The 12,367-nt window shown below is 45.2% G+C and overlaps 1 protein-coding gene across 50 annotated transcripts in view; it reads right to left on the bottom strand.

Moving 5' to 3' along the window:
• The window catches only part of PCBP3 (poly(rC) binding protein 3), a 309,972-nt gene that overhangs the window by 89,726 nt on the left and 207,879 nt on the right, over positions 1–12,367 (bottom strand). For all 50 annotated transcript variants that reach the window (XR_010154492.1, XM_063803571.1, XM_054675260.1 and 47 more), the window contains one exon: positions 5,623–5,757. Coding sequence is in view for 48 of the 50 variants with exons in the window: in XM_063803571.1 (XP_063659641.1) it covers positions 5,623–5,632 (10 nt within the window). In the remaining 2 variants the exon portion in view is untranslated. The remainder of the gene's footprint in view (positions 1–5,622; positions 5,758–12,367) is intronic.

Genomic DNA, 12,367 nt, shown 5'->3' with positions numbered 1-12,367 from the left:
CGGAGCCTGCGTCTGTGCTGGCCTCCCTGTGCCTCCCAGATCCCAGGATTCCTCTTTTCCCTCCTGCAGTCGGGAAGCTCCAGCTCTGTGCACTGGCTTCCCAGGTGCACTCCTCCAGGATCAGCTGTGGGAAAGCGCAGAGAGAGAGAAGGCACTGGGGGATCGCGCCACTTGGGCATCGCTGCCAGACTTGGAGAGGAAGGCTCCCTCCCTCCGTGGTAAAGCCTGGGGGCCCCTGCGGACCCCCTTGGCCATTCCTGGCACCACTATTGTCGCCATAAGGCTGCCTAGGGTCCCCTTTCCTGCTCTTCGAGCTGTTCCGAGAGGCTCCTCCTGGAGCTCTCTGTCAGCTTTCTGCCAGCTTCTGGGTTTCAGCCTGCTGTGAACTCAGGCAGGAGAGATTGTAAGTTTCCATTTCCTCCAGCACTCCTGCTACTTACTTCTCAGACCACTGCATTCCGCGGGGCAGAGGCTCGGAGTGCTTGCTCCACCCACCCAGAGCCCACACGCAGCTTCATTTCAGTCTCATCAAAGAGCATCTTCTCCTCACAGTGAACAATCCAAGAGGGAAATTAAGAAAACACTTCTATTTACAATAGCATCACAAAGAATAAAACACTTGAGATAGGCACACACAAGGGCACCGCTCCTAACAGCCAAACGGGTGAAGCCTTCCTGTCCACTGATGGCTGCAGTCTTTACATACAACGGGATATCGGTCAGCTTTCAAAAGGAAGGACATTCTCACACATGCCACAGTGTAGATGAACCCTGAAGACAGTAGACTAAAAGAAAGAAGCCAGATACAAACAGACAAATGCCATATAATTCCACGTGTAGCGGTCCCTAGAGCAGTCAGATTCCTAGAGACAGAGAGTAGGATCCTGGGTGCCAGAGGTTGGGGGAGGGAGGGTTTAATGGGGACAGAGATTCAGTTCAAAAAGTTGAGAAAGTTCTGGAGATAATGGTGGTGATGGCTGCCCAGCATATCCCTGAACTGTATGCTAAAAAATACTTAAGATGGAAAATTCTATGTTATGTACATTTTACAACAACTAAACATAAAAACAAAAATAAATTTTAAAAAAGCAGTTGTGGTAGCTGACACACATGCAGGGCAGGAGGAGTCGTATTTGAGCCTGCAAGTCCAGGCTGGCCCTTGCATGGAACAAACCGCACAGCCTCTCAGGGCCCAGGTTACTGAGCTGTGAAACGTAGAGGCCTCATCCCACCCCTTCCATCTCTCTCCCAGGCCCAACTTCAAACGGATGCTGCTCTTTGTGTTTCTTTGCTTTTTCCCCCCCCCCGCCCCACTCTTACCTTTTTGGAAATCTTTTCTCTTCCTAGCCTCGTGCACAGAGGCTGAGATGCGGATATCAGTTTATGACACGTCGGCACCACCGCTTCCTGGGAGCGGCTCCTGCACCGTATCATCGGCTCCTTTTTATTCTCACCGGCCCTTATCACCACCACCTGCCACTGCCACCACGCAGGAGCCCATTCTAAAATACCGAGTGCCTGACTCTTACTCACATATGCTCTTGCAAAGTATGTGTGTATTTAATTTCCTATGCATGCGTCTGTACTCACACAGGCAGAATGGCTTAACACTACTCATGTTTCTTAGCTTTTTAACCCAGTGAGGCAGGAGAAGAGGGCCTGCAGGGAAGAAACCTAAGGTCTTCCTAAAACTAAATCAAATGCAAACACTTCAGCCATGACAGGAACACCCTCTCCATTCACAGGGGTGTACACCAAGTAACCAATGGAAACCTGCAGAGGGTATTGAAACCCCAGAAAATTCTGTCGCTGGGGCCCGTGAGCTGCTTGCTCGGGCTGCTCCCGCCCTGTGGACTGTGCTCTCATTTTCAGTAAATCTCTGCTCTCACTGCTTCATTCTTTCCTTGCTTTGTTTGTGTGTTTTGTCCAATTATTTTTTCAAAACGCCAAGAACCTGGACACCCTCCACCAGTAACGCCAGCCCTGCCTTTAAGGGCCATTGGCACATCCAACCCACGGCATCTGGCTTCTGCCACAGTTAGGTTTTCACTCTTCTAGGCAGGGGCACTGAGGTCACCTTCCACCCCGACATCCACGGAGCACAACAAGGAGATGCTGTGTGCATCTGTCTCCATGACCCCGTGGAGATTTTGTCACCACAGAGATGCAGGACAGCATGCCAGGTCACAGCAGGCTCCAGAGAAGACATGCCAGCCCACCCCCTCTGGCCAGCGGCATGTGCACTTTCCGCATCTCCTCCCAATGCCTGGTGCGAGTCCACTGCCCGCTCCTGCTGGTCTCAGCTGTGGGAAGTGTACACGCCATGTCACTCTGCATCTCTCAGACAAGAAGTGAGTTTGCACATCTCTTCACCAGCCTTTTGTACTTCTTCTTCTGTAAACTGTCTTTCAGATCCTTCACCCATTTTTCTATAAAAGTTACTGTATTAGTTTACTATTGCTGATGTTACAAATTACATCACAAATTTATTATCTTCTATTTCCAGAAGTCAGAGGTCTGAATCAGATCTCACTAGACAAGTCACGGTGTTTGCAGGGCTGTGTTCCTTCTGAACGAAAGTCAGGGTGGCTGCAGGGCTGTGTTCCTTCCGAACAAAAATCAGCGTGGCTGCAGGGCTGTGTTCCTTCTGAACAAAAATCAGCATGGCTGCAGGGCTGTTTTCCTTCTGAACAAAAGTCAGGGTGGCTGCAGGGCTGTGTGCCTTCTGAACAGAAGTCAGGGTGGCTGCAGGGCTGTGTTCCTTCTGAACAAAAATCAGCATGGCTGCAGGGCTGTGTTCCTTCTGAACAAAAGTCAGCGTGTCTGCAGGGCTGTGTTCCTTCTGAACAAAAGTCAGGGTGGCTGCAGGACTGTGTGCCTTCTGAACAAAAGTCAGGGTGGCTGCAGGGCTGTGTTCCTTCTGAACAAAAGTCAGGATGGCTGCAGGGCTGTTTGCCTTCTGAACAAAAGTCAGGGTGTCTGCAGGGCTGTGTGCCTTCTGAACAAAAGTCAGGGTGTCTGCAGGGCTGTTTTCCTTCTGAACAAAAGTCAGGGTGTCTGCAGGGCTGTGTTCCTTCTGGACAAAAGTCAGGGTGGCTGCAGGGCTGTGTGCCTTCTGAACAAAAGTCAGGGTGTCTGCAGGGCTGTTTTCCTTCTGAACAAAAGTCAGGGTGGCTGCAGGGCTGTGTGCCTTTGAACAAAAGTCAGGGTGGCTGCAGGGCTGTGTTCCTTCTGAACAAAAGTCAGGGTGGCTGCAGGGCTATGTTCCTTCTGAACAAAAATCAGCGTGGCTGCAGGGCTGTGTTCCTTCTGAACAAAAGTCAGGGTGGCTGCAGGGCTGTGTTCCTTCTGAACAAAAGTCAGGGTGGCTGCAGGGCTGTGTTCCTTCTGAAGGCTTTGGGGAAATTTTCCCTTGTCTTTTCCAGGCCACGTTCCTTGCCTCGACCTTCGAAGCCGTCAGCTTTTTTTAAGCTTTATTTATAATTGACGCATAATAGTTGTACATATTTACAGGATACAGTATGATGTTGTAATACACGTATACATTATTTAATGATCAAACCAGGGAAATTAGCATATCCATCACTGTAAACATTTATGATTTTGTGATAACATTCAAAATCCTGTCTTCCAGCTATCTGGACAGACATATTATTATTAGCTATAGTCACCCTATTGTTAACAGAACACCAGAATTTACTCCTCCTGTCTAACTTTAACTTTGTACCTGTGGACCAGCCTCTCTTCTTCCTAGCCTCAGGGCTGGGGAGCTTTATTATCTATTTTCTGAAACAATCTGTGTAAGTTAGAAATCAAGTGTTCCTTAAAGTTAGGTATAATTCACCCATAAAAATGTGTCTGAGAACTTTTTTTGAATGGAAGTCTTTGATTGTCACTTAAATTTCTTTAGTATTATTGGCTTATCCAAGTTCTCTATTTCTTCTCAAGTCTATTTTGGCACTTCCTATTTTCCCAGGAAGTTATCAATTTCACCTATGTTTTCAAATGTGTTAGCATATGGTTTCCCACAGTACTCAACTTTTCTTCTTGGCTGTATCTATGGTTATTTCTTTATCTATCTATCTATCTATCTATCTATCCATCCATCTATATTTATTTTTATTTATTTATTCACTCATTCACTCCTTCCTATATTCTGTTCCATCGACTGTCACCAGTGTCATCCCTTCACTTTCTTTCTTTTTTTTTAGACAGTCTCACTCCATGGCCCAGGCTGCAGTGCAAGGGCACAATCTTGGCTCACTACAACCTTCTCCTCCCGGGTTCAAGCAATTCTCCTGCCTCAGCCTCCCGAGTAGCTGGGATTAAAGGCACACACCACCACACCTGGCTAATTTTTGTATTTTAGTAGAGACAGGGTTTCACCATGTTGGCCAGGCTGGTCTTGAACTCCTGACCTCTTGATCTACCCACCTCGGCCTCCCAAAGTGCTGGGATTACAGGCGTGAGCCACCACGCCCGGCCCTTCCACTTTCTTTAACCAAAGATCTAACTATTGACTCTAAAACACAAAACAGCTTTCAGGGCTGTGAATTTTCTGTTTTTCTGTGCTCTCTATTTCACTGATTTCTGCCTTATGGATCCTTGGGCTTTCTCCCTTGCTCTTTTTTCAGCCTCTTGAGTTAATTTTTCATGTTTCTTAACACGTGTTTATAGCTACAAATGTCCTTCTAAGCACTGCTTTAGCTGTGTCATGCTAATTTGGACGTATACTGCCTCATAATCACTCAGCCCTAAAGTTCTTTTATTTCTTTTATGATTTTATTTCTAACAAGAGTTTTTTATAGCATATTATTTATGTAAGCTATTCCTTTACTATTAATTTCCAGTATAATTGCCTTATGCTCTCCACATGCTGTGTTATAGACAGATTTCACCTGTACACATACATCCCTATGTTACAGACAGACTTCACCTGTACACATCCTAGTACTGTACATGCTGTCTGTATGCTTAGAAAGTAACATGTAGAGTTCAAAATATACCTAACAGCTCAAACTTATTTATTATATTGCTTAAGATATTAATACTCCCGTTTATTTTTTGTTGACCCACTTCTTGAAGGGATATGTTAAAAGCTCCAAACACAACTGCTCATTCATCCAACGTTCCTTGCAATTGTATCAACAGAAGTTCATGGTAGCAGCTCAAGCCACGGCACTAATGTCTGCAGGGTATCACCAGACCACCAAAACAGCACCCCCACTCCTGATGCTCTCATTACCTACTCTTTCCAAACACCTCAGGACGATCTTCAGCCCCCAGCACAGCCTTCTTGTCCTTCATTCCTGAAACCTGTGCCTCCTTGGCTTCTCGGGGCTGGCTCCAGGGCAGAGCTGGAAGGCTGTGCGAGAACCACCTGGCCTGGCACTGGACCCAAAGGTGTTCAACCACAACCAGCTCACTGCTATCAAAAGCAGGGATCCCCAATTTCCCAAAGTCATATGCAGAATAGTCTTCAGGGCACATTGTGGACTGAAGCAGGGTGAAATACAGCACTGTGTCACTTCAAACAGATTTCATTTGTCAAGGGTAAGTCTGACTTTGTTATATACACTCTTGGTAAACAAACAAACATGGAAACAAAAGACAGTAACTCACCTTCCCCCATAAGCAGGCTATAAGGTTTAGAGCAGATCCATAGACAGCAAAGGTTCAGACGTATTGAACTCAGAGCATCATAACCACAGCAGGTGATTTACAGAAGGGTTGACTTTTGTCGTGGAGCCTACCAACCTAAAACACAAAAACACAGGGCTGTGTGAGCGCACCAGTGCAGGGCCTCTCCGCCAGCACTGGGCTTCAACGGAACTGCCTCTTGCCTTCAACACAGCAGTCAACACCTCTTCAGCATTCGAGTACAAGGCACAGTGTGAGTGTGGAGACAGAGTGCCAGCAAGTGCTCCCCCTGGGGCTCTTCCCCCCAACATCCCAAATGAGGTGACTCAACCCAAAGGCAGGCTTCCACTTCACAAGTGAGACGTCTACATGAAATGTTTTGATAAAATTGCACTTACTTACGTATTTCCTTATATCTACACTGATTTTAAAACAATATTTATTAAATTATATATTAATTTAAATACATCGCTGGTTTTCTAATTTCACTGATAGTGAACAAATTTCATCTAATTTCTTCAATTTCAGCATGGTCTTAGAGGAGAGACTTGGAAAAAAAAGGCACATTTGAGGTTGGATGTGGTGGCTCATGCCTGTAATCCCAGCACTTTGGGAGGCCAAGACGGGAGGATCACTTAAGGTCAGGAGTTTGAGGCCAGCCTGGGCAACATGGTGAAACCCCCATCTCTACCAAAATACAAAAAATTAGCCAGGGTGGTGGCGGGCACCTGTAATCCCAGCTACTCCGGAGGCTGAGGCAGGAGAATTGCTTGAACCCAGGAGGCGGGGGTTGCAGTGAGCTGAGATTGCGCCACTGCACTGCAGCCTGAGTGTGACAGAGTGAGTGAGACTCCGTCTCAAAAAAAAAAAAAAAAAAAAAAAAAGGCATATTTGGAAGCTTGGGAGAAAAAGGGAAGGAAGGATGGAAAGAGTAGAAATTCAGTTTCCTACAGAAATAAAAGCATAGCAAGGCATAAGAAGACACAGATTTAATCCATCTCCAAATGCACCATTCAGTTTTTTTCTAAAAAGAACCTACGTTTTTGCTGACCAACAAAAGAGGATGCTATTGGACAAAGAAACCTGGTAAACCACCTGTGTCCCTCGGCATGTCCATTCCCAGCTAGAAACACCTGTTACTGCTAGTGCAGGAAAATCCAAGTGCTTTTAAAATAAATAGAGAAAAGGCATGCAAAATCCCTTTGGGTAAATGATGTTCTCCAAGTCGCAGACACTCCTGAAGTCCTTCATGGCTCTGACAGAGGAAAACGGGGTGTGGACACTAAAACTTCTTCAGCTAATGGAACTGAGAACTCCCACCCAGCGCTGCAGTCCAAAGCAAAATGAGTAAAAGCTGAGAAACAGAAATGAAACACTAAAAACACCAGGAACACAAATGTACAGTTAAAACAAGAAACTGTGAAATGAGAATTAATTTAACCCAGGAAAGAAATGAAAGAGAATGACACAATTAGCCTAGAAATGAGACTAAGTTACAAGGTACCAAAAGAGAGAGATTCAGCTGAGTGTGAGGCAGGACAACAGAAGGAGGCAGGGAACAGAAGGCTGATCCATCCAGGCTGACTCCCTAGAACTAAATCAAATGAAAGCTCCTCAGCAATGACAGGGATGTGAACAGCTTTGCAACTGCACTTCACCCTCTCCGTTCACGGCATTTACCCTTTGTAACTTCATATGCATCCTCTCCATTTATACAGACCACACACTCCAAGTAGCATCCTCTCCATTTACAGTAGGGTGCATTCTGAGTAAATGACTCTGACTTCACTTCATTCTCTTCATTTTCATAGAATATTCGCCAAGTAACCAGGGGAAACCTCTAGAGTATCGAAACCCCAGAAAATTCTGTAAGCTCCTGAGTCCCGATGGTCAGGCTGCTCCCACACCATGGCGTGTACTTTCGTTCTCAATAAATCCCTGCTTTTGCTTTCCTTGCTTTGTTTGTGCATTTTGTCCAATCCTTTGTTCGAGATGCCACCTGGACACCCTCTACTGGTAATGACTGCATAAGGAACACTGCAGGAGGACTGAGAACATCAAAGAGAACATGAGGCTGACCAAGAGGTGAGAGACGCGCAGAGAAGCTGCCAGATACAGAGCCCAGGCCAACAAAGACCCAAGAAACACAGACTGGAGTTCCCAAAACAGAAAAGCAAAACTACAAAACAGACCTAATACTTAAAATCCTAGAAATGTTCTTAGGAAAAAAATAATCGACAAGTTGAAAGGCTCATCATGTACTTGAACAAACTGACCCAGAACGGTGGCCCTGAAGGCACTCCCCAGTAATGATTACAACTGAGAGAAAATTCTTTGGGACTCCAGGCAAAAAGACCAGCTTATTCACAAAGGGAAGAAAATCAGATGGGGATCGGACTTCCTGACTGCAATGTACAAGGTAAGTGAACAGTGGAGCAATTATTTTCATAAACTCAAGTAAAAATAAAGTGTGACCAAAGGATTTTATGTCAGCCAAACTGTCCTTCAAAATTAAAGCTCTAGAGAAATAGTTTTAAATAGCTAAGAACTCAATGAACACTGTGTTTCCAGGCCCAAACCTACTACAAAAGAATCTCCCTCAAGCCAAGAGACCACTGGGAAATTTGACATAAACAAAAATAACAAATCTGTTGAGCACAGACTAAAAGAGAAAGTGAGGGTAAGGATGGAGGTGGGGTGTGAAACAGCTTCTTATCGGGAAGCATGCTGTTCTGCAAAAGTAAAAATACAGCAAATAAGTCAGAGGTAGATGAATCAGAAAAAAAGGAATGTAGAATAAGCTCATAGACTGAAGCATGAAAAATAGGTGGGAGAAAAGAATCCCACCAGACAAGCCAAAATAAAGAGGTCAGAGGAAGAAACAAGGGCCTAAGGGTGCAGTGAGAGGTGTCATTTATAACAGCAGCCAGCAGGACAAAACACAGACCTTCCTAAATGCCAAAAACAATAGAAAAAAAAAGCAAAGACACAAACCACATTTAAAAAATAAAAAGATGCACAATAAATAAAACACAACACACACATTAAATACAGGAGCAAGTTATGTGGCAGTTGGGACTGGACATACTGGTCCTAGCAACACATGAGTAAATGTAAATGGTTTTGACCCTGTGAAAAATTTCCACTTGGCTCACAAAGCCAGCTCTGCTTTACACAAGAGACATGACAATTGCCAAGTGATTTGAAAAGGCTCAGTGTCAAGGAATGAGCAGAAGCACGTGAGGCCAGCGCACCAGGCTGAAGAGCAGGGATTGCAATCTCCCTGTGGGACAAGGTCCAGCCTCACCTCAAAGCAGGAAGCAAGACCAAGAAGGGCACTTCTTGATGCCGGAGGACCCAGTGCGTGGTGAAGCCATATGAGTTAAGAATCTGCTAGAACCCCAAACACAGCAGAAACTATAGGTGTTGGGGAAAGAAACAGAAACCTAAGAACAGTAATCATTAACACATGACTGTCAGCCATGGCAAGGTAAGGGGTCAAAAATAACTCAGCATGACAGAGAGCTAGTAACAGGAGGTAGGTCTTAGGGACATTACATCAAACTTTGTACTCCAATAATAGAGATTATACTTTCTTCTTAAACATACTTGAAACATTCGTTAAAAAAACAAACAAACAAAAAACTAGCTTGTATTAGGGCACAAAGAAAACCTCAGTAAGTTACATGAAATAGAAATGGCACAGACAGCAGACAGCAGTCTATGCTAACAATGCAAGACCAGAAAATAATGAACTTTAACCAAAGGCTATTTCCTTGGTAATTTATATCATTTTAGAAACACCTAAGGGGAACTGGTTCATGATGTATATCTATCAATATAGTTCTAGATATCTCCCTAACAAGTCCCTAAATTGGTAAGGAACCCCATGAGACCAGACATCGAGAGAGTGACGTGACAGAATGACACATTCCTGCAGTGACCCGCCTCTTCCAACCTCACGCACACGCCCAGGGGAGCCTGAGAGCAGGCCCCTGATGGAGCTGGATACAAACGAGATGGAATCTCCACGTGGAAATGCTCTGCAGCTCCCTTTTCAGGGGGAAACACAGCTGTTTAGGAAGGCAAGGAGACAGAGGAGATGAAGGAGGCGTGGGATCCCCTTCCTCACCTCTGGCCTGCTCTGGCTGTGAGACCCCGGGAGTAACAGCAGAGCAATGGCTTTAACATCTTGCTGAACATGCTGAACTGGCTGCCACAACAGATCAGCTTCAAAGGCAAGGACCCCAAGGATGTCACATTCCCTCCTGGGCACAGTCCAGACAAAAGCAGTGCACTCAGCTGCAAACTACACACATGCATACACATGGCAAAGGCACACACTCACATACATGTGCACACGGGTGCTTAAGCAGCTCACACACGCATACACACGGCAAAGGCACACACTCATACATGTGCACACGGGTGCTTAAGCAGCTCACACACATGCATACACACGGCAAAGGCACACACTCACACATGTGCACACGGGTGCTTAAGCAGCTCACACACATGCATACACACAGCAAAGGCACACACTCACAAACGTGTGCACGCGGGTGCTTAAGCAGCTCACACACACGCATACACAGGTGAAGGCACACATTCACACGTGTGGACACAGGTGCTTAAGCAGCTCACATGCATACACATGGCAAAGGCATACTCTTACACACGTGTGCACACGGGTGCTTAAGCAGCTCACAGCATTAGCCAGGCTCTTAAGAAATGGCTTCAGCTTCACCAGAAGGTTTCAAACCTCAGACAATCACAAGGCAGCATGCTGTCTCTCTGTAACATTCTCCTCATGCCTCTCAGCGTCAGGGAAACCGCTTCAGACAGGAAACCATGACTTGGTAAGAGATCATCTGGTGGCAGGTGCCCCTTGCTAACCAAGGCTGGTTAAGATGAACAAAAGGCATAAGAGAGCAGAACTGTCAGTGACCCCTCCGGAGGTGGACTCCTTGGGAATCCAGGTATGGTCCTTTTAGGGAGAAGAGTTTAGAAGATATTCAAGCTGATACCTTAAATCTCTGGGGTACCCAGTAAAAAAGTCTAAGAATTCATAAAAGGAAGCTTCTGATGAATGCAAAATTTTGTTCAACCTTAAATAAAGCATATATATATGTAAACTATATATATAAAACTATATATATAAAGCATATATATAAACTTTATATACGTATATGAAGTTTATATATAATTTTATATATATGTATGTAAACTCAGACCCAGTCTTCTTATGAATCTGCCTGGAGAGGAAGAAAGAAGAACCATGGTTTCATATGTACCAGAGTTTGGACCCTAACATTGCCACTTTTGTGGGCTAACACCCAGAACTATCTCCGTTCTGTCACATCTAAGATGAGGAAGCCACGCTGCCCTTGTGGTGCGCGTGGAACCATGCCGCGGGGAGCACCATCGGCAGGGAGCACCAACACACAGTGCTCACAGAGGAGCGGGGAGACCAGCCTGCCTACCATCTTCATTACTTCTGCCACACAAAATCCTCCAGCCACGCTGAATTCTACCCTGGCAGGTGTCCTGCGGCTGCAACAATGCTGGAGGGAGGGTGGAGAATGTGACCCCAGGGCTCCCTCACCTCGGGCTGGGTGACATCTGGACCATGTGAAGGGCTCTGGAGGGCAGGGCAGCACCACCCACCCCTGCCACCCAATCATAAGAGTCCTTAGGTGCTGGGGCACCTCCCACCCAACGTGTCTATGCTCCATGCAGCAGTGTGCAAGACCTCCCTAAAGTGGGGCTCTCACCAAGACGGCAAAGCATTTCCTAATGCAGTGGGTCAATCGTCCGGCTCAAAGGGCAGCCTTGGAGCTGGACAGACCAGCCCAATGAAAAACAAGCACAGCCTTGTCCGCAACCAGACTGCTGGAGCTGGGGCCTGCAATTTTGGGTAGAAACACTGAGAAGAAAGACTGAAAGAAGGTCAAGGAGAGAGACGAGCATTAATGGAGGAAGAATGCAACAAGAAGGAGCAGTGAGGTCAGAGGTCACAGGCCCCAAATCGCCCAACTGGTGGGAGATGCCAACATACCTCTCTCCTTTACAGTTCACACAAGTATACCCCACAAAAGTAATAAAGATGCAGAATATATTAACAGCACAAACAACATGATAGTGCGTATGTGTGTCTGTGTGTATATAAAACCCTGTACCTGACAAGCAGAGGTAACACATTCTCCTAAGGCTCTCAGAGAACAAAACAAAAATTGATAACGTTTTAGTTCATATTGCAGGTTTCAACAAATGTTGAAAACATGGAGTCCACAGAACATATCTCCTACTCAGTAGGCAATTAAATATCATTAGCAAAAGATAACTTTACAATTCCCTTGGACAAAACACATTTTAAATGTTTCCAGATAAGAAATAGATGAGATCAGAAAACAGACCTCAACAATAATAAAATTATTGCATGCCAAAATTTGTAGCAAACAGCTGCAACAGAACTCACAGTAAAGTTTATAGCTTTTAAAAGGAGTAAAGAAACACAAACTTAGTGAGTCACAAATCCCATTTAAAAAGTTAGAAAAAGAACAGAAAGTATCCACAGAAAGTGGAAAGGTAATAATAAAGAAAAGTTCAGAAGTTAAGCAAAGAAACAAAGGCAACTGAGAAGATCAGTAAATATAAAATTTGGTTCTTAAAGTCTAAACAATATACAACCCTCTGATGAGATTAATCAAGAAAAACAACTGCGAAG

This window comes from Pan troglodytes, chromosome 22 (assembly GCF_028858775.2).
Source record: "Pan troglodytes isolate AG18354 chromosome 22, NHGRI_mPanTro3-v2.0_pri, whole genome shotgun sequence".
In the NCBI taxonomy this organism is placed as follows: Eukaryota; Metazoa; Chordata; class Mammalia; order Primates; family Hominidae; genus Pan; species Pan troglodytes.
This window is presented reverse-complemented; position numbering and strand designations above follow the sequence as displayed.